At 37.7% G+C, this 21,671-nt stretch overlaps 3 protein-coding genes across 4 annotated transcripts; all 3 read right to left on the bottom strand.

Annotated features, from left to right (window-relative positions):
* Positions 1-4,713: 4,713 nt before the first annotated feature.
* Positions 4,714-7,278, bottom strand: LOC120775627 (regucalcin-like). Its single transcript, XM_040105881.1, has 5 exons — positions 7,249-7,278; positions 7,031-7,184; positions 5,220-5,645; positions 5,015-5,165; positions 4,714-4,906 (listed from the first exon to the last, which is right to left on the bottom strand). The coding sequence occupies exons 2-5, from the start codon at positions 7,140-7,142 to the stop codon at positions 4,714-4,716; spliced, it is 882 nt and encodes a 293-aa protein (XP_039961815.1). The 5' UTR covers positions 7,143-7,184; positions 7,249-7,278.
* Positions 7,279-8,874: 1,596 nt separating this feature from the next.
* LOC120774731 (regucalcin-like) lies at positions 8,875-11,991 on the bottom strand. The gene is made up of 4 exons (XM_040104483.1): positions 11,750-11,991; positions 9,441-10,023; positions 9,230-9,368; positions 8,875-9,146 (listed from the first exon to the last, which is right to left on the bottom strand). Exons 1-4 carry the CDS (start codon positions 11,852-11,854, stop codon positions 8,954-8,956), a joined length of 1,020 nt encoding a protein of 339 aa, XP_039960417.1. The 5' UTR covers positions 11,855-11,991; the 3' UTR covers positions 8,875-8,953.
* Positions 11,992-15,073: 3,082 nt separating this feature from the next.
* Positions 15,074-21,243, bottom strand: LOC120774730 (regucalcin-like). Of its 2 annotated transcripts, none has more exons than XM_040104482.1 (4): positions 21,187-21,243; positions 15,614-16,199; positions 15,405-15,543; positions 15,074-15,337 (listed from the first exon to the last, which is right to left on the bottom strand). In XM_040104482.1, the coding sequence occupies exons 2-4, from the start codon at positions 16,197-16,199 to the stop codon at positions 15,145-15,147; spliced, it is 918 nt and encodes a 305-aa protein (XP_039960416.1). In that variant the 5' UTR covers positions 21,187-21,243; the 3' UTR covers positions 15,074-15,144. The 2 variants fall into 2 exon arrangements, with proteins under 2 accessions (XP_039960416.1, XP_039960415.1); XM_040104481.1 differs by lacking the exon at positions 21,187-21,243 and adding an exon at positions 18,492-18,746.
* Positions 21,244-21,671: the final 428 nt, after the last annotated feature.

Genomic DNA, 21,671 nt, shown 5'->3' with positions numbered 1-21,671 from the left:
AACAGTAAAATACTGTTATCTACCCCGCCGAAAAATATTTGAGAACGCCTAGTTTGATATATAGGGTGCTTATTTAGCGGCAAGAATGAAACTAATTGCAAAGCTTGCATAGCAGTTGTAAAGAAAGCCTTCAAGCGCTTTTATTCAGGATGTCGGAAGCCAACGTATTTTGCTATCAAAAGCACTTCAATAAAGGTGACGGAACAAAGTTGTTGTAAACTCTATCGCTACCGCTCTTTGCGCTATGAAATTCTATAGAGGTTTAACAGTTATGTCAACTGTCAAATAATCTTGTTTTCTGACATTTCTGTTGGGAACATTTTGGCAAATTATTCCTTGGAATATGTAAGAATTCTTGAAATTTATTTCTACAACTCTATTGAATCCTTAGAAAGAGTTTTTGCGGTCAAGTCATACAAATATTTCTCTTAATAAGGACTAACTTCTAGTGACTGGAACAAATTAAGAAATATTTCATCTAGATAACATGATTTTACACAAGTTCTCGGTGTAGATCCATAGAAGTCCGGCTATGCTGGGAACTTTTTTTACCATAAACCGAAATTACCGAAAGGATGGTCTTCAGGCAGACTCAGTGAACATTCAAGTCCGATGTGATGCTCAGAAATTACATGCCCAGAAAAATCAGTGTCCCAATAATGTAATCATCCCCAAACCTATACGTCTGTGTAAACTGACTTTGAGCAATACCAAAAGCTCAGTGGGGATCGGGAAGAAATCTCCGAGATCTTCGATACCAAACGAGGTGTCAGACAATGCAAATACCTATAGTGCGACTTTTTCAATCTACTCCTGACGAAAATAATTCGAGCTGCAGAACTAAATAGAGAAGGTAATATAATAATATTAATCAATAATATTGATGTCATGGGCCTCAACAATCGCGCCGTTAGTTCTACTTTCTTCAGACTGGATAAGGAAGCGAAGCAAATGGGTCTGGTGGTGGAAGAGAGCAACACGAAATATCACCTGTCATCAAACAAACAGTCGTCGCATTCGCGACTTGACTCCCACATCACTGTTGACAGTCATAACTTCGAAGTCGTAGATAACTTCGTCTATCTTGGAACCAGCATTAACACCAACAACACCGCCAGGCTCGAAATCGAACGCAGAATAACTTTTTCCAACAGGTGCTACTTCGGACTGAGTGGGCAGTTGAGAAGTAAAGTTCTCTGTCGACGAACAAAGACCAAATTCTACAAGTCACTCACCATCCTCGTCCTGCTACATATGTGGTGCAGAGGTATGGACGATGACAACATCTGAGATGTCGGTATTACATGTTTTCGAGAGAAAGATTTTACGGAAGATTTATGGTCCTTAATACCGCCGAATTCCACAGTCGATGGAACGACGAGCTTTCGAGATATACGACGAATTTGACATATTTCAGCGAATTAAGAGAGAGCGGCTACAGTGGCTAGGTCATAACGTCCGAATGTCGTCCGGGGAAGCAGAGAAAGTTGGAAAGACCAAGTGGAGAAAGACCTAGCTACACTTGTAATCTCCAATAGGCGTCAAAACGTAAAGGAAGAACAACTGGCGCGCTATTGTAAACGCGTAAATGGTGTGTACGCCAATAATGAAGAACAGAAGAACAGTAATCTAATATCATCCGAAATTTGACTAGGTATTTTGGTACGACCATTTTTTACGTTGCTATGAGTTTAATCTCCACGTATCAAATAGGTAGTATGCATGCCACCCAATTGTTTACAATATGAAAAAATTATCTGGCAATTTTTACCATGGAATAAAATTGAACAACGAGTGTGCTTAAATTTTGTTTTGGGCAGCCTACTTTCTGACGAAAACCAGAATTGGGGTGGTAAAAGGCATTTAGTGAAGTTTGTGAAGTCATCGAAAACTTGCCTCATGTGAGTCGTTTATCCACCTTTATTAATGACGATAGCATCAGAAAGGTTAAAGAAACTCTGTTGAAAAATTAACGTCTTGGCAACTGAGAGATAGCAGAGGATCTCAACATCTCTTATGGATCGACTCAACACATTTTGGTTAATGTTTTGACTGTGAAGCGTGTCAATGCTAGACTTGTACCAAAAGATCTGAATCTTAAGCGAACTAGCTTCCAATCGTGCATTCTTCAAACTCATCATTATTGCTAACGAGACGTGGGTTTATGAAAACTGTCTGACAACCTAACGAATTGCGCAACAAAAATGAGCCGAAAAAGTAAAAACCAAATTCGCTGAAGTCGCTGGATGCCATCGCAGCCGCGGCTTATAACTGCTGTATGGAAAATTAGATTGCGCGTAAGCATGCTTGTATTAGCTCAGAAATTTATTTTATAGACGATAAGAATTATTTGAAATAAAAATTCTAAACTCTAAAAAAGTACCCTTTATTCGAATTCGATCAGAATGACGAATTGGTTTACTGAATCAGATTTTCGTTCGTGCAAGCGATTACGCATAAAAAAAAGGTACAAAAATGGTTTTTAGATAAGAATTTTGGTACGCAATAAATAGAAGGCAAGGCACAAAGAACAGTACTAACAAAGAATTGGGTGAAGTGAATGACAGATTGTATGGAGCAGTGCAAAGTTTCCAAAGCAATTTTGTTTTTTGAAACATAACCAATAAGTTGCGGTGCAAAACATGATATAACCGAATCTTAGTTCAGCCAAAAAATGGACGTAATCGAACCATTACTATGCTTATTTATCTTCGAACCCATTTTGAATTTCAATATAAGTAGAATATAAGTAACGGGGTTTTCAATAAGGACGCTACAAAAGTAGACCAATAGGGACAGCATACGACGCCATATTTTTCCCGCTCTTTTGACATTTCTCTTCACTAAGCTTTACCATGGCTTTACCAAAGCCAAACTCTATAAGTAGCTCATAATTCCCGCCCTGCTATATGGTGCAGAGGCTTGGACGATGACAGCAACTGATGAGTCGACGTTACGAGTTTTCGAGAGAAAGGTTCTGCGAAAGATTTATGGTCCTTTGCGCGTTGGCCACGGCGAATATCGCATTCGATGGAACGATGAGCTGTACGAGATATACGACGACATTGACATAGTTCAGCGAATGAAAAGACAGCGGCTACGCTGGCTAGGTCATGTTGTCCGGATGGACGAAAACACTCCAGCTCTGAAAGTATTCGACGCAGTACCCGCCGGGGAAGCAGAGGAAGAGGAAGACCTCCACTCCGTTGGAAGGACCAAGTGGAGAAGGACCTGGCTACGCTTGGAATATCCAATTGGCGCCACGTAGCGAAAAGAAGAAACGACTGGCCCGCTGTTGTTAACTCGGCTATAATCGCGTAAGCGGTGTCTACGCCAATTAAGAAGAAAAAGAAGCTTTACCATTTCATCATGGAAAGATATACGATCCAGCAACGAGTCAAAAATATTAAAATTTACTACTAAAATTTGGAGTTAGTGGCCTCAACTTTAAAAGCGCTACGTAGAATTTATGGTCATCATAATGGTCCTGTCAGATCAACAATTGAGCGTCTAGTGGAAAAATTTTAATTCACAGGCACAGTATAAAATGTGCCAGTGAGACAAAGAAGTGCCCGTAGTGTTGAGAATATTAATTCAGTCTCTAACACGTCGTTCTCAAGCGTTGATCATCTCTGTGGCGTCGGTTTACATCCTCACAACCTCAAATCAACGTAAGAACAGAAGCCGCTTGACCACCAGAATCGTCGTACGCAAGATTTCCAATAGATCTTGTCAAGAAAATACTGGACATTCTGTCATTTGGTACTAAATATGTATATATGAGGTTTAAACCTTTCACTGGCCTCTAAATACATAATACTTGTGGCGATTTTTTGGCTCCTGAAGAATTACAAGATATCCCAAAAATTAGTTTGGAATATCTAACATTAGTTTTTATCAAAAAATTGTATGTCCACATTGATCTTCTTTCGAAAAACAATAACCATCTGTTAATTTGACTCTGAGGGCACAATAGACCCTAGGTTGCGGTGCAATCTTCATTTACTTATCTAATGTGACTCTAAGTGATCCTCTGAGCAATTTAATAACGAAAAAAATATATTAAGCTCAATTGCACCGAAACTAGAATACCCTTTACAGCTACATTTTTTATAGCAAAAAAGTGTATAAGAACTTTAACTTGATGTTGCTCGATTTTGAATGGCGGTTAAATGCTACTTTGGTCCGATCTGAACAATAAATCTGTTCTGTTGATATCTTGTCAAATAAAAAAGTTTTCCTACACAAAAACTTGAGTTTGATTGTTCAGATTGTATGGCTGCTGGATCTTATATAATGGCTCGATATCCGGTTCCGACAAAGAAGCAGCTTCTCGGGGAAAAAATGACGTGTGCAAAATTTCAGATCGATTCTCAAAAACTTCGGAACAAATTTGTGTATATAAAAAATGGGACAGACGTACATAGCTAAATCGAGTCAGTTCATCATACTCATCATTTATATGTATATGTATATACATCATAGGGTCACCGACGTTTCCTTCTGGGACAAACTTAAATGAACCAGTTCAAGGTAAAAAACCTCTAATTGCTCTTCTGCTGTTTCGTCAATACGAGAGTACGTTAAAGCTGTGATGAGCATGAACTCTGCAGCAGTGAAAGAACCTTCCCTATATCTAGAACATAACGTAAACATTCATCCATACTTTCTTATTGCTTTATTAATCTCGTAATCAGTTACATTTTTTGTGCATTAAAAATTTATCGGTTCATTGAGCTCTCCGCGAGCGTTGAGACCCTTAATTCGAAAGATCTTGCCACAAGTTGTTGTTGCATTTTCCGCATCTACAGATGTTACATAAAGTTCATTGTACTTGGCGCCGCCAAAGGTCGCAGACGATATTGAACTGCAAGGTATTTCAATACGTTCGACTATTCTCCATTTCCTGAGGTGATATGTATGGAGAGATAAGTTGAAGGGAGTGTGTGAATACAAGTGCAAATTCAGGTGCAAATTAATGTGTAAATATTTATTGAACAGCGAGAATTATTACCTGGTGCAAATTTTTAATATTTTGGTGCTGCCGTGTACAACAACATAGAGATAACCGGACGTGTCTATGGTCATGCCGTCCATGATTATCCAACCGCTGTTATTGGGTGTGAACTCACTTACATCCAGGTGAAAAACGACTTTTGGATTTACTGCAAGAAAAGAGATATACATAGACTACAATTGAGATTATGATCGTGACCTACCTGTACGCCCAGTTTTCAAATCGTAATCGAAGCGTATGATATTATTTCTGCCACTATCCACGTAATAGTACTCTCTGCGTTTATAATTCCAAGCCATGCCATTCGAGAGATTTACATTGGCTAAAATCCGTTCTAGTTTACCGTTAGCGAATTTATACAAACTTCGATCACTAACGCCCGTAGTGCCGAAATCACAATCAACTGTGCCGGTAAAGAGGCGTCCTTTGGCATCACATTTCGCATCGTTTAGACATTTGCTGTTGCCACGTGGATTCTCTGTCTCAACTTCAAACAACTTCTTAACGACCTGACACTTCGTGGCGTAGCCATCCCAGTAAATTTGTGCGGCAAGCCGATTGAGACCAACAGCAAATAGTTTGTCGGAGTTTTTATATGGTATAATAAAGGAAACTTTTCGGTGATTTGCTGTGGATTGGATAATTCAATAATGGGAAATAAAGTATTGGAAGTAATCATATGTGGTGGGGTGGTATTTTCTTACTTTCCGTTGACATTTTCATTTGGACTTTTTTTATGAGGGACTTTACAAAAAATATCAGTTCCTGAAGACTCAAGACACCTTAAAAACTTGTTACCACAGTATACATACCGGATTTTGCGGGAAACTGTAAGGCTGATGTGCTTTCTATGACATTTACTTCAGTCTCAATACCTACGGGTAGGAGCTACCGTTCACTGCTGGAGTGTTGGGCTTCAGACCAAGCAAACGTTAGTCACCTGTGCAGTCGCAATATCCTTCTGGCCTAGGGTAAGTTGCAAGAGGTCTAGGGAACTCTTCGCTCTCAGCAAGGGTCACCTTTCAATGGTTATAGGAGTCCTAACTAGACACCATCACCAAACACCAGGTGAAATGGCCAAAATAGAAATAAAACACCTAAGCAGATTTTTGATACGTCCAGGATACATTGTCGTTAGCTAATATCTAACCACATGAGTTTTTTTGTCTGGTTTCACAAAGGTCTGAACATAACAGTCTAGGTCTAGGATCCCTACGCCATGCTGAAGGATCACCCATCTATCCTAACCTAGTTTAGATATTTTAACAGGCGAAGAACATTGTGATTATTCTACTTCAAAGTTTTTTATATCTTACTTTTCTCCTGGGAGTGGCCAGAAATTCTTTTAGATATGGGTCAAGAATCTGACCACTTCCGATGTTAGACCAAGTATCACCTGGGTAGCCTACAAACATCCGTTTGAAGATGTGCTAAAATTAGAAGGCCACCTTATGATAAAGACCTCTCTCAACGAACCAAAACCAAACTATGTAAATCGCTCATTATTCCCGCCCTGCTATGTGGGGCAAAAACGTGAACGATGTCGACATCCGATGAGACTCGACTAGGAATTTTCGAAAAAAAAGACTTTTCGGCAGATTTATGGTCCTTTGAACATAGCAGATCGCGTAAGCCGCAGATGTTGGAATGATAAGATGCACGAGTTATACAACGATATTGATATAATTCGGCGAATAAAAAGATAGCGGCTACGGGGACTAGACCAAATCGTCCAAATGGATGAAATCACTCCAGCTTTGAAAATGTTCGATGCGATACACGCTGGTGGAAGGAGAACACCGCCACTCTGTAGGAAAGAGAGCTCCGTGGAGAGCCATGTTGTTTTACTGGGCATTTTCAACTGGCGCCAAACTACGAGAAGAGCAATGAGTGAACGCTATTGGTGGTTGGACTGTAATCGCGTAAGCGGAGTCTACGTCAATGGAGTAATGTAGTAGACTTACCTTTAAGTTTAGTTAGGTTAGGTTAGTTTTGTTATTGTACAATACCTACTTATTTGACATTTGTGGGTCCTCCCGGTTATGGAATCATATCGCGCCACTTCACCAGTACCCATATCGACATAGTATAAGTTCGGGTACTTCCAATGTGGTCCTTCTCCCATACTCACTCGTGTGCCTTTCAATGCTTCGATCTCGTAGTTAGCCTTTTGTTCGGTAAAGAAACTTGTAAAGGTCTTGTTTTCTTTATTATGTTCATTGAAAACTTACCGCATCGCTACAGACATATGGACGTAATGTCAGTATCACTAAATAGATTGAATTGGTATGTTAATTCATTTTTAGGAATTATTTAAAGATTACCCATAAAAATAAAAATAAAGCCGCAGTTCACTATTTGAGGCATTTCTCAAAAATAAGAGACTAATTCATCAGCATGTTTTAATAGTTCCACACTTTTTAAGCAGTTACATACTAACTTTTGAATCCCCCTCAGATGTCTATTTATACTTTTCCGAAATATGAAAACTGAAAATAACCCTGTAACAGTTTTTTTTTTTTAATTTTACACTTGACCTGCCTGTTTTGAACGATTTCAAAACACATGTGTTCTTTTTTTAATTTCTCAAGCTCATACAATAGTCGCTTATTCATATTCATTTTGTTAAAAACGGCTCAGGACTTAACTCTATTTATAATTTCAAAGTCAACATTTTCGGGCAGAACTGAATTTTGTCTGTCTCATCTTTTTCAAACACAGATATCTCAAGATCCTATCAATTTAAGTTTTATACATATGAAAAACGAAGCCTCGGCATGATAATGACTCAACTTTCTATCCAGCAGCGACAGTCAGTATAATAATTCATAATTCGTAGGTCATAGGTCAGGATTATGATGGAATGAAATGTGTTTTCGAGACATGATTCTACTTCTGAAAGTCCAAACGATACGAGGCGGCCAATTGACTGGGCCATTTCGTGAGATAACACGTTCACTAAACTTCGTTTTTAATAAATCGATTGTGACATTCGCTGTGTGGTTTGTGGTGCCATTCTGTTGGTGCCGTCCTGTTGGAACCACATATCGTTCAAGTCCATATCATTCAATTCGGGCCAAAAATATTCGGTTGTCATTGTACGGCCCAACGATGTCGCCGGTTCATAAACCGCACTACACCGTAATGGTAACACATATTTTGCTTATTGACGAAGCTATTCAGCCAGAGATGAGCTTCATCGCTGAAGATGATTTTTCGAAGAAAATCCGGATCATTTTCATGTTGTTGCTTAGCCCAATTCACGAACATACGACGATTCTGGTTGTCAAGCGGCTTCGGTTCTTGCGTCAATTTGATTTTGTAAGGATGTAGGACAGGATCTTTTCACCAAATTCGCCACAACGACGTCACAGAGATACCCAACGTTTGAGAACGACTTGTGTGAGATTGGTTAGGGTCTTTCTCAATTGATGCGCTAGTGGCAGCTATATTCTCGACACTTCGGACACTTCTTTGTCTCAGTGGCACGGGATAATTTGGTGCTGTGCTTGCGGATTCAAATTTTTCCACTAGACGCTCAATTGTTGATCTGACAGCACGATTATGACGGCCATAAATTGGACGTAGCGCTCTTAAAGTTGAGGCCACTGACTCCGAGCTGTCCCTATTGGTCTACTTTTGCAGCGTCCCTACAATCCCCTTTATTTCGGATAACCAGGAAATAGTCATCGACGTTTGGAGGGTGTGAATATAAGAGTTTTAAGCTGGCCGAAACATTCAAAATACGCTGATAGACACACTCTTCAGTCTGATTTCTATCCGATAGTCGCCGCTTCACATGAAAACACACAAAAATTTTACAATTTACCGTTATGTGTAAAAGAAAACACTTGACCTTTGCGAAAATTGAAATGCATTCTTGTATTTTTTATCTAGTAATTTTGATATGAAACTTCACATAACAACAGTGTATGATTATAGTTGAACCTTTGTCATAGGTAAACCAGTGGCGCCCAAGCCGGTAATCTTGTAAGTGGTGCCAGCCGGTGGTGGTTGATCGAATTCGGCTGATGTTGTTACATATAAGATATCGAGATTGGGACCACCCCAGGCGGCAGATGTGATCTGCTTGGTTGGCAACTTGATTTCCAAGAGAACTTCTCCGGTGCTGAATAGAAAAAAATAATAAAGACGATTAAAATTTGCCAACAGGGGAATCCCATGAAGCATATATCTGCATTTAAGACTTACCTTGGATTGACCTTGTATAAGGTGTAGCCATTGTAAGTGGCCACATAAATATTACCATCACTATCTATGGTCATACCATCGGGCAACAAATTGTTCTCTGGATTCGGTCGGCGCACATCGAAAACTACCTTCGGTTTAGCTGAATTAATGAAAGTATAACAAATTTATTTCTAGTGAAGACTTTCTCAAATCAAACCAAACGTATGCTTACTTGGTACACCAGCTTCAAGATCATAATCGTATTCCTTCACTTCATAGTCAGCTGTATCTATAAAATAGAACTTATTTGTCTTCTCGTTCCATGCCAATCCGTTGGAGATGCCGACATCGGTCTTCACTACCGTTACTGTGCCATTTTCATATTTATACAATTCACCCCAACGATCTTTGTATGCATCGCCGATATAGCGCATCGTGCCGGCAAAGAGACGTCCACGTGGATCAGCTTTGCCATCGTTAAAACGATTAACAATATACCGATCTTCTTGTTGCACTTCGAAGAGTACACGGTCTACCTTGCTTGTCGGCGTAACACCATCCCAAGTGACGACCAGTACACGACGACTAGATCCTACAACAAATTTATCCTTTTGTCCTTCGATCGGCAAAATGAAGGAGGTGAATTGGAGATTCTCAACTTTGCTACGGTACACCTTATCCTCCTGGTAGTCATAGCGTAGTATCAAGCCAGAATCAAGAGAAACATAGTAGAGACTCTGCGTCTCAATATCCCAATGGGGACCTTCGCCGAGGTGGGCATATGAGTCGGGCAATGGTGCGATTTTGTAAGACAGCTGTGTTTGGAAGATGTGAGTATTCAAGTATTTCGAAATTTATAAGAAAACTGTTATATTTTTGTGTTATAGTTGGGTAATATAAGCCTTATCTGTGTAAATACTATATACTTGATATACTTGTACATATACATTTTTCCCTATTTTTAAATGCAATGTAATTATAGTATTACAACTTGTGTGGCTTATCGGCTTAACCTTTCAAAACCCGATGATTTATGAGAATAAGTAATTTGTTGCTGTTATTCATCGATGACTAAGGGCATTAGTTGTATATAAGCAATTTTTCGTAGATATATTGGGTAGTCTAAAAAGTCTTTTCGTATTTCTAATCAAACTTCAACTTATTTTTTTTTTTATATTTATAATGAACTTTAATGAACCAAATATGTACCATTTTGGTTGACTACTTTTTGCCATTTTTCCGCTAGAGTCATTATTCCATTAGTGCAAAACTTTTCTGGTTTCTCGGCGAGAAACTGCGACAAGTAATTTTCACTGGCCTCTCTGGAAGCCAACCTTACTCCATTAAGGGAATACTGCATTGACTGAAACAAATGGTAAACTTTCCAGCCAAGCTCTCCCAGTTTTTGCCTAGTCATGAAAGATGTGTGTGGTCTAGCGTTGTTTTGATGGAAGACGAAGAGAGTTTTGTTCATCAGTTCTGGTCGTTTTTTTCGATTGCTTGCTTCAATCTTATCAGTTGTTGACCGTAAAATTTAGAATCAATCGTTCGACCAGGCTGATGATTCCTTTTCAATCCCACCAAATACTCAACACAACCTTTCGATTCGTTAATCTTGGCTTTGCGGCAATTGGTTGAGCTTCATCACGCTTGGACTTTGATCTTTTTCGCACATTATTGTCATATTTGATCCTCTTTTCGTGACCTGTTACTATTCGCTTCAGAAATGGTTCAACTTCATTTCAGGTGTTAATTCGGTCCATTAAAATTTTCACAGACAATTCATGTGGTACCCAAACATCGAGCTTCTTTTTGTAGACAGCCTTTTTTTAAATGAGTCAAAACCGTTTGATGACGAATGTTAAGTTCCTTAGCGATGTCATGGCTGCTTATGTGACGGTTCTGGTCAATCTTTTCCACAATTTCATCGACTTTTTCAACGACAGATCGACCAGAGCGAGGTACTTCTTTCACACCGAAATTTCAAGAAGAGAATCGAGCGAACCATTGTTGTGCTACACGAACTGATACAGCATTGTGTCTGTAAACTTCACAAATTTCATAGGTGGCTTGCGTGGCTTCTTTAATTTTTTTTTTTGATTAAATGAAGCTTAAAATCTCACCTTTCCAACACTAGATATACGACCGCAACGACATCTATTGACAAAATACGAAAAGACTTTTTCGACTACGCAATATTAAAACAATATATTCATATTATTTGTTCAATGAGAACGAAAGAATAAAGTAAGTTATGGCGAACTAGAGAATTAGATGGAAATGAGATCGACTGGATATAATGATGCATTTCCTTGTTCTAAACTAAATGTACAATATTTCCATACGCTCGGAGGGAAAGTTTTAATTGTATAGTAGTGGAGGACAACATTATTTGAGACTTCTTTTAAGTTATGTATTTCACGGAGCGTCGGTGTTACACTATAAAACGGAAATGCATCCTTCCTTTTTATCAAAAACACCCTTCACATGACACAAAAACAAAGATTGGTTTGTATTCTTATTTAATATTGTCGGAAATACCGTTAAATTATTGTTTTTCTCTGCTGCCGAATTCTCATCACTGTGTACTTGGAAAGCGTTTAAGCACACTAAAATCGAAATAATTGCAAAACTTCGAAAACCCATATTTTTTTTTTCAATTTTCAATATTTTTTATACACGACAATCCGTCGGTATAACTGTAAGTACGAAATTTCACGTCCTTAAATAAACAAATCGAATGGAACCAAAGATTAACACAGTTAACAAACCAAGACAAAACTGAAACCTTGGCTTGAGCTGCCGCGACACTTATAAACTATCACAGAGCGACACGAAAGTAACTAGTACACAACTATATGCCTACACATATACATATACATTATATATATATATATAGCTAATTGATTTGCAATGGCAAAATCAGTTGTTGTCAGCGATACACGATCCAGAAGTGCAAACAAATAGTTTTTCAATGAATGAGCATTTTTTTTATTATGAAGGGTGCTCAAGTCTGGGAATTTGAAAAAAATTAAATCCTTTTAAATATGTAAAAATATATCTCTTTGAGGATTTTTCAAAATAAAAATTACATTTGGTCTTTGGTCGTCGAGAGAGCACTTTACTTCTCAATTTCCTGTCGGCATGATTTATTCTGCGTTGGATTTCGAGGCTGACGTTGCTGTTGGTGTTTATGCTGGTTCCAAGATAGACGAAATTATCTACGGCTTCAAAGTTGTGATTGTCAACAGTGACGTGGGAGCCTAGTCGCGAGTACGACAACTGTTTATTTAATGACAGGAGATATTTTGACTTTCCCTCGTTCACTACCAGACCCATTTGATTCGTCATCGATGTCATCGGCGTATAGTAGAAGATTGTACCTTCTCTATTCAGATCTGCAGTTCGTATTATTTTTTCAAGGAGTAAATTGAAGAAGTCGAACCTCGCTTGGTATCGAACGGCTTACACAACGTATTAGTTTTGCGAGGATACCAAATTCAGACATCGCGGCATAAAGACAGATCCTTTTCGTGCAGACAAAAGCAGCTTTGAAATCGACGAAGAGGTAGTGTGTGTCGATTCTCTTCTCACGGGTCTTTTCCAAGATTTGGCGCATGCTGAATATCTGGTCGGTTGTTGTTTTTCCAGACCTAAAGCCACACTGATAAGGTCCAATCAGTTTCTTGATGATGGACTTTAATCTTTCACACAATACGCTCGATAGAATCTTATATGCGATGTTGAGGAAGCTTATCCATCCGTAGCTGGCGCAGATTGTGAGGTCTCCCTTTTTGTGGATTGGGCGGAGCACACTTAAAGTTCAATTCTCGAGCATGCTTTCATCCGATCATTGTCATAAAGAAGCTGATGCATTCCCCCAATAAAGAAAATTTGTGAAAACATCAACCTTTATTTTTTTGTAACCGCCATTTTATGTAAATTTTGGTTCTGTTTGGTCTTATGATTATAAAATTTGTGCCAATAAAAAATCCACATTTTTTTAAACTTGCTCTCTGAGTATCACTAAGACACCTCACTTATTGTCTATAAAGTCAACATAAAATCACGCGGAAGTTCGAAAATCTTTAAATTAGGCATATGGGAGCTAAGGAGAACTATTGCCGATTTCAGCATAAAGACACATTATTGTGAGACAAAAATTATCTCACGGGTTGATCTATATTTTTACTATAATCGGTATCTATGGACTTCAACAGTTCTGCTCTCATTTCGACAGTTTAAAGACGTGAGATGTTTTATTTTTTTAAGACACTATTTGTGCAAGGTTTTATTTCGATATCGGCAAAATTCCGATTTCTCTTTCCTTTCCTCTTTCTTTATTTAGCAATCTTAGTTCTTTTACAGAAAGGAGTATTACGCGAAGGTACTTTAGTCACCCCGGGTATTGACTCGACCGGAGTTATTTTTTTAGAACGCGCAGAAAAAACATCACGCGAAAGTACAAACAAAGAAAAAATTCATCACATTTGGTCTCTAAGATGTGGCAACGCTCGTTTTCCTCATAATTATAAACACTCTAACCATTTCAGCTATGAGTGTGCTAAGTGATTTTTAAATTAATTAATTTACTAACTAAAAACACACAAAATTAAAGTGAAGTGAGCTTATTTCAATGTTTGTCTGAAGAAGCTTCCGTATCAGCATATACCCCATTTATACTGGAACTCGTTGTCAGTCTCCGAATGCCAAAGTAATCGATGTCTGGTTCGGTGCTTGATTTACATTTTACAAAGTGAAAGTATATCATCCACAGTATAAAGGAGTTGCTAGAAATGCTCCTCAGCAAGGATGGTCGATATAGCTTTAGTGGTTCATGAGATATGTATGAGCTCAAACCTTTCAGAGGGCGACTGTATCCACTTTTTTACAAGACTTTTAATCACAGTTGCCAATTGTTCCTTCGAGGTTCTCTACCAAATTGAGGTTTCGGATCTGTTACAAAATCCAAGAAGGATCGCACTCAAAACGTCGGTCTTTTGCGATACTTAAAGCTACTATATATTGACCATGAAGACACCAATAAATCGACAATACCAGTTTTGGCTATTTCTACTATGGAATGATGAGCTATTTGAGATATTCGACGACATTCACATAGTTTAGCAATTAAGAGACAGCAGCTATGTTGGCTAGGTCATGTCGTCCGATTGGATGAAAACTGAGAGTATTCGACGCAGTACCCTCCTGGTGAAGCAGAGGAAGTGGAAGATCTATACTCCGTTAGTAAGACCAGGTGAAGAAGAATCTGGCTACACTTAGAATCTCCATTTGGCGCCAAACTGCGAAAAAGAAGAACGATTGGGGCGCTGTTGTAAACTAAGTAAGACTTCTAACATTGCGGAAAGATGAACCTTATTAAGAGCAAGCAGTTAAGTGGATCTTCTGCATTCTATTCTAGGCTGGAAGAAAATCGCAGTTATACAGTAGCTGGACGGTGGTCAAATGCCTGCTAAGCGTAAGCGAGATCCATAAATTCAGAGCAAGAACCCAAGAGGACCACAGACCCCAGCACATCACCACTCCAATATCAATGTAAGTTAAAATTTCTAACGATTTCGCTACGGCCAGGCACCCAAATAAAGTAGCTTGAAGCAATTGATAGAGATGACTCAACGCTGGTATTGCCGCTCTGCTATCGAAATAAAGGCTTACATCCCTGAAAGAGAGCAATACGTATACTGTTACTTTAATGGCAGTCAATTCCGCTTGAAAATCCCTACAGTGATCCGGTAGTCTAAAACTAAGCTTGACGGTGAGCTCTTTACAGAAAACTCCTCATTCAATAATTTTTTGCGAGACTACATACTATAAATCTTGACCCAAATAATTTTAAAATGCAGATTTATATTTTTATGGCGTAAATTTAATATGAAAACGTATAAAAACTGTTCAGATAATATAACTGTGTAAGATTATAGTTGAACCTTGGTCATAGGCAAACCGGTGGCGCCCAGGCCGGTGATTTTGTAAGTGGTGCCAGCCGGTGCTGGTTGCTCAAATTTGGCTGATGTTGTTACATACAAGATATCGAGATTGGGACCACCCCAGGCGGCAGATGTGATCTGCTTGGTTGGCAACTTGATTTCCAAGAGCACTTTGCCGGTGCTAAAAAGAAAAACAAAGGAATAAGAAAGTTAGAATTTATTACTTAAATGCGCCAATATATACTAACCTTGGGTTGACCTTGTAAATGGTGTGTCCATTGAAAGTGGCCACATAAAGATTACCATCGCTATCTATGGTCAAACCGTCGGGCAACACATTGTCCTTCGGATTCGGACGACGCAAATCGAAAACTACCTTCGGTTTAGCTGAATTAATGAAAGTATAAAAAGGTCTTGTTGTAACAACTTTCTCAAATAAAACCAAGCACGTGCTTACTCGCTACACCAGCATCAAAGTCATAATCGTATTCCTTCACTTCATAATCGGTTGTGTCTATATAATAGAACTTATTTGTCTTCTCGTTCCATGCCAAACCGTTGGAGATACCAACATCCGTCTTCGCTACCGACACCTTGCCACCCTTCTCATACTTGTAGAGTTCGCCCCAGCGATCTTTGAATTCATCACCGACATAACGCATCGTGCCGGCGAAGAGACGTCCACGTGGATCAGCTTTGCCGTCGTTAAAACGATTAACAATATACTGCTCGTCTTGTTGCACTTCGAAGAGTACACGGTCTACCTTGCTTGTTGGTGAAACACCATCCCATGTGACGACAAGTACACGACGACCAGCTCCAACAACGAATTTGTCGCTTTGTCCCTCGACCGGCACAATGAAGGAGGCGAGTTCGACGTCTTCAACTTTGCTATGGTACACCTTATCCTCCTGGTAGTCGTAGCGCAGTATTTTGCCAGCTTCAATGTCAACATAGTAGAGACTCTGCGTCTCAATATCCCAATGGGGACCTTCACCGAGGTGGGCGTAAGAGTTGGGCAATGGTTCGATTTTGTAAGACATCTGTGTACGGAAGATAAGGTAAAAATTTGGAAATCAGTAAGTACATTAACATATTTTTGTATTATTTCCGTAGGTAGAATAAATTTTGTTGCATTTAGTATATAGTATTTATAAATAGTTGGCTTAAATAAACCTTATCTTTATTTACATATTGAATATATAAATTTCATCGGTTTTATACCGTTTTATTTATTGACAATCTCATATTATTTTCCATTTTTTGGTCACACAACAACTTGTATAGGTTATCAGCAGTAAACCTTTCAAAAACAGCTGTTTTAATTGAACAAAAAATCGTATAAAGGGTTTCAGATTAAAATTTAATTTTTTGTGCTTTGTTAAGAAATATTAACTTTTTGAGGTCATTAATCCGTTAAAATGTTTAAGGTCAGTTATATACATATATAGAATTTGTTATAGAGTAATAAGAATGTTCCAGATGATCATGAATATTTAACCAAAAATTCGGAAAAGTTGAAAAAAGTGCGACTTTTTGCTGAAACGAAATGAAATCGAACCATTTCTGAAGCGAATGGTAAGAGGAGACGAAAAGTGGATCAAATACGACAATAATATGCGACAAAGATCATGGCCCAAGCGTGGTGAAGCTCAACAAATGTTTGCAAAGCAAGGAGTGACGCCTCGAAAGGTTATGCTGAGTGTTTGGTGGGATTGGAAAGGAATCATCCACTATGAGTTGCTCCAGGCTAGTCGAACGATTGATTCTACATTTTACTGTCAACAACTCATGAGATTAAAGTAAGCAAATGCGAAAAAACAGTCAAAACTAATGAACAGTAATAATAATAATGTCCATCAGGACAACGCTAGACCACACTCGTCTTTGATGACTCGGCAAAAACTGTGAGAGCTCAAAGTGCAGCTTTCCATTACCGAGTATCGACACCGAACAATATTTAGACTGTCGGTTTGTGGTTTGAACGATGAGAAATCGTATGGTATTTTTCAGCATATTTATACCCGAATGGGGTATATCAAGTCCAGCGGAACGTAACCAAGTGCACCTGATGAGCTCGCCCGCTTCGCAGCATCCACTAACATGGTAAGATCTGAATGCGGTGGGTCCTCACACCACAAAAAAGCTGCTACGCAATGAAGAAGAAATAGACAGAGAGAGGTGTTGGTAACAATTCCAAGGCATGCGCTATGCTAAGTTGCTAATGGGATATTATAACCCCAGTAGATTGAAATATGTAATCAACCTTCTTAGGACAAATTGAGGCTACTTCTAGCTTCTTGTACAAATTGCCGGTTCTGTGACAGGGAGCCTGAATCTCTGCAGACGTAGGATAAATGCCGTGGGATCCATGTTTCCAAATAGACATCGCCTCACTAGTATCTAACGGTATATTGGATTATTGGACTTTATCAATATGCTGGGGCAAGGTGAGTCTTTGTGATTTAGGAGAGGGCATCGTCTATTTGCCTTATCTTATTTTATATTAAGTTTGCCACGAAGTTTGTAACACCTAAAAGGAAACGTCGGATACTATAAATTATATATAAATGATCAGCATGACGAGCTGAGTTGATTTAGTCATGTCCGTTTAATCGTCTGCCTGTATATACGCGAACCAGTCCCTGAATTTTTGAGATATCGACTTTGCACATATCCTTTTCTAACTAATAAGCTGTTTGAACCACCGATATCGTACCACTATAGCATTTAGCTGCCATACAAACCGGACTATCGATAAAAAAAGACTTTGTATGGGAATCCTATTCATTTTAAGAGACATCTTCGATTAATTTGGCACAAGTAATTGCTTAAGGCAAAGGTGTAATCTCCGAAGAAATTATTCAGTTCGGATCACTATACCATATAGCTGTCATACAAATTAAGTTTCATTTTGGTCAATCAGTTTGTTCATAGTATAAAAAAATTAAACCGCCACTGATGGATAGCAGTGAATTTTCATCGGTCTTAGCACTACACAATCCATTAGTTATTCCGCAATAATTTGCAACAGATCAAACTACTATCTAACTCATAAAATATTAATTTCCAATACTTATGTTGTTGTATTGAACTTGAATTTAATTGCTTATGTTACTTCTAAGAGCAAAAACTGCTTTGTGAACTCTTTTAAGATACGCTAGTTCTACTGCAAGTCGGAAGTGCAATTCTGTTCCTCACAATAAATAAAGCATATGGTATGACGCACAAAATCGTTTGGATTGGATTTATGCTAATAATTATGATTACATCACTGTTATATAATATTAAACATTACGTGGAAATAAGTTTTTATTTAAAATTTTCGCAAATACCGTTACATTGTTGGCACGTATGGACACTTCCATGGATACTTCAACTTTTTCTTCGGTCTCCGTAACCTCATCGCTGTATATTTGGCAAGCGCTTAAGCTTAGTAAAACCGCAATAATTACAAAGCTTGGAAAATTCATTTTTGAGAAAGACCAAATTCTTTAATTGCACGGGTTTTTAAGTATGAGATCTCACGTTCTCAATCAGACAAAGCGAATGGTAGCAAAGATTAACACAGTGAACAGACCAAGACTCAACTGAAACCTTGGCGTTAGTTGCTGCGACACTTATAAACTTTCATAAAGCGGCACGAAAGTAACTGGTACACAAGTATGTGTGCATGTCTATGGCTAATTGATTGGCAAACGCCGAAATCAGCTGTTCGCGGAGATACACGATCGAGAGGTGCAAACAAAGAGTTGTTCAATGAATGAGCATTTAATCGCTATGCATTTTAATGTTTACAAATGTGAGTATGTAGGTATGGTGCATGCCGATTTTGTCTGGTTCGAAAGCAACAAGCGATTCAACAAAAATAATTTGACAGCGGTTCCCAATCTAATATTTTTGCGTACAAATTTTTGATATTGACTTTCGTGTTGTCACTATGAAGCCTTAGGGTCGCAGTTTTTAATAAGAAAAAGAGGCTTTCATAGTTCTATTGGCATTCATTACTTAGATAACCGCTACTTGGCTTACTACCTTTTTTCTGCTAGGAAGCCTTAAGAATCAAAAAAGGGTGTTATCTCTGCTAAATTAGAGCGACCCAGTATGTATATAAATCAACTCAATACACGGGCTTTGGAAATTAAAAGTATAAACTATGAAATAATTTTTGAAATTAGGAAAATTGTATCGTCCTTAGGGGTATTTTAAAATAATTGGTAAAAACGTAAGTTGCATCTAATGCTTGTCGAGGTATGTGGTATATGGTATGCTCTATCAGAAGCGACATGCAAAAGGTGGTTTGAACGGTTCAGAATAATGATTTTGATGTTGAGAAATGAAGAACGTGGAAGACCACCAAAAAAGTTTGAAGACGCAGAACTGCAAGCAATTTTGGATGAAGAAAAATTATCAATAAAATATTAAAAGCCACCTACGTATTAAATTCCATTCGGATATCTCAAAAACTGACGAAAAAATTTATATGATCCTTAAAAAATTTCACCTGAAAATCCCTGGCTTTAAACCGGTTCAAGAAACATAGTCTCTTGGGTAAAGTTGTTCAGAATGATCCATTAAATATTTCTCGCGTACGCGATTTTCCGGTTTTTTGGCTCCCTGTAAATCGAACCACTTTAATGTATGTACATACTTTATAGTCTCTCCTACGTTTCCTTCTTGGCGTTCCAAACTTAGTGACAATCTTAAGGAATTACAAGGGGTTTACTGGTATCAAAATAATCGATTTTTTTTATTATCTTATTAAATTCTACAACACCTCTAGGATATTGTTCTAAATTTTCAAGTTGATAGTAATAGTTTCGGAGATATAGCCTTGAGAATTTGTGCGCTCGAGGCTAGCTAGGCTAAGTGCGCCGTGTTTTCTCGGAACTTTTTGAAGTCGGTTGGCAAGATTTGTCGAGAACTACTCAACCTATCTGCATGAAATTCTACTCAGATATTTGAGATAAAATTCTTAAAGTCTTAGACGAAGGACTTTTTTTCGATTACAACTATTTGAAATGAAATTCGCGAAATATTCACTGAAATTTTCAGATTTTTGTAAAAATGTTTGCCAAAAATCCATTTTCATTTTTTTCCTTCGTCTAAGTTCTAAGTTAACTAAAACACATATTTTTTCACTTTAGATGATCCTGTAAGGAGTTATCCTGCCAACGCGGGCGCATCCTTTTTCCGAAGGGTCACCGGAAATGGCGTTAAATGGCCGAGTTTAAAATATTTTTTTCCAAAAATTTCAAAATTTCTTTGTTAATAGTGCATGTTTGTAACAATAAAATATTTAATTTTTTATACAAGAAAAACATTTTTGAAAAGGCTGTTTTTTACCCGTGGAAACCCATGTGACCCCTTAATGGATATAAAAAAAAAAATAATTTTCGAATTTAACATTAAAAAAGTACAAAAACAACTTTCATTTAATTGATTTACATTTGTTTTATAATATTCGGAAGTTTTAATTTTTTTTTGAAAAGTTTGATGAACACTGGCCGAGGGTAAAGGCATATTGCGACAGTCACAGCTTGAACTACAAAATCTATAGTATTCTAACATAATAAATTATTTTGGCGATCACGCTTTTGAATACATTTATATGTTGTTGTTGTTATATGTACATCTGTATGTGCATGTTAAGTTGGAAGAATGCTGAGAGCAAGTGCGGCACCTACTCTATCTCTAAAACGCTTGTACGAGTATAGCTTCATTGCTACATTCAATAAATTCTACTGCTAAATTGATCTGATCTACTATATGTAGATTACTGCTTTATGCTCAACTTAAATTGCAGCTGCGAGTACACTAGTGGTACTGAGAGAGCTTTACTAGCTTTCAGCGCTAAAGCTTTGCTAAATAATTTTCGTACACGGTTTGATAGTAAAATTGAGCATAAATTGATTTGTCTACAATAAATTCTATTTGAATGCACGAGACCACACTTTTATTTACTTATTTAAGCACAATAACACTTTGCACGCAAAATAAACAAACACAATTTGCAGAGTATTTTCATACCTTTGGTAATATTACGTTGGACTTGTTGAAGAACAGAGTACAATGTGAGACACACAGAAATGTAAAGACTGAATGTCAATGAGCAGAGCAGATCTTTTTATAGTCGATTTGCCGGTAAAAAATATTGCTATACACGCTACACACGCTGCTAACGGCAAGTTTAGTGTGCGAGATGGTTTGCGGGATGTGTTGATTGAGAGAAGAAAATCTATTTTGAGTTATGCCAAAATACATATAAGGGAAACTGTGACCTTGGAGAAATTGAAATTTATTTTCTATATTAGACTGCATTACAAAAAATTTGTATCAAATCATATAAAAAAAAAAATATTTAAAAAATTATTTTGATTTTTTTTAAATAATTTTTTTCTTTATTTTTACTCGAAAAATATCACTGCTTTATTATTTTATTAAAAACTATTTTTTTCCCTAAAATGTATTATTTTATATTAATAATCATTTTTTATTTTAAGAATAAAAATAGT

The sequence above is a fragment of the Bactrocera tryoni genome, chromosome 4, assembly GCF_016617805.1.
Source record: "Bactrocera tryoni isolate S06 chromosome 4, CSIRO_BtryS06_freeze2, whole genome shotgun sequence".
Taxonomy (NCBI): domain Eukaryota; kingdom Metazoa; phylum Arthropoda; class Insecta; order Diptera; family Tephritidae; genus Bactrocera; species Bactrocera tryoni.
Note: the sequence above shows the minus strand (reverse complement) of the source record. Positions and strands in the feature narration are given on the sequence as shown.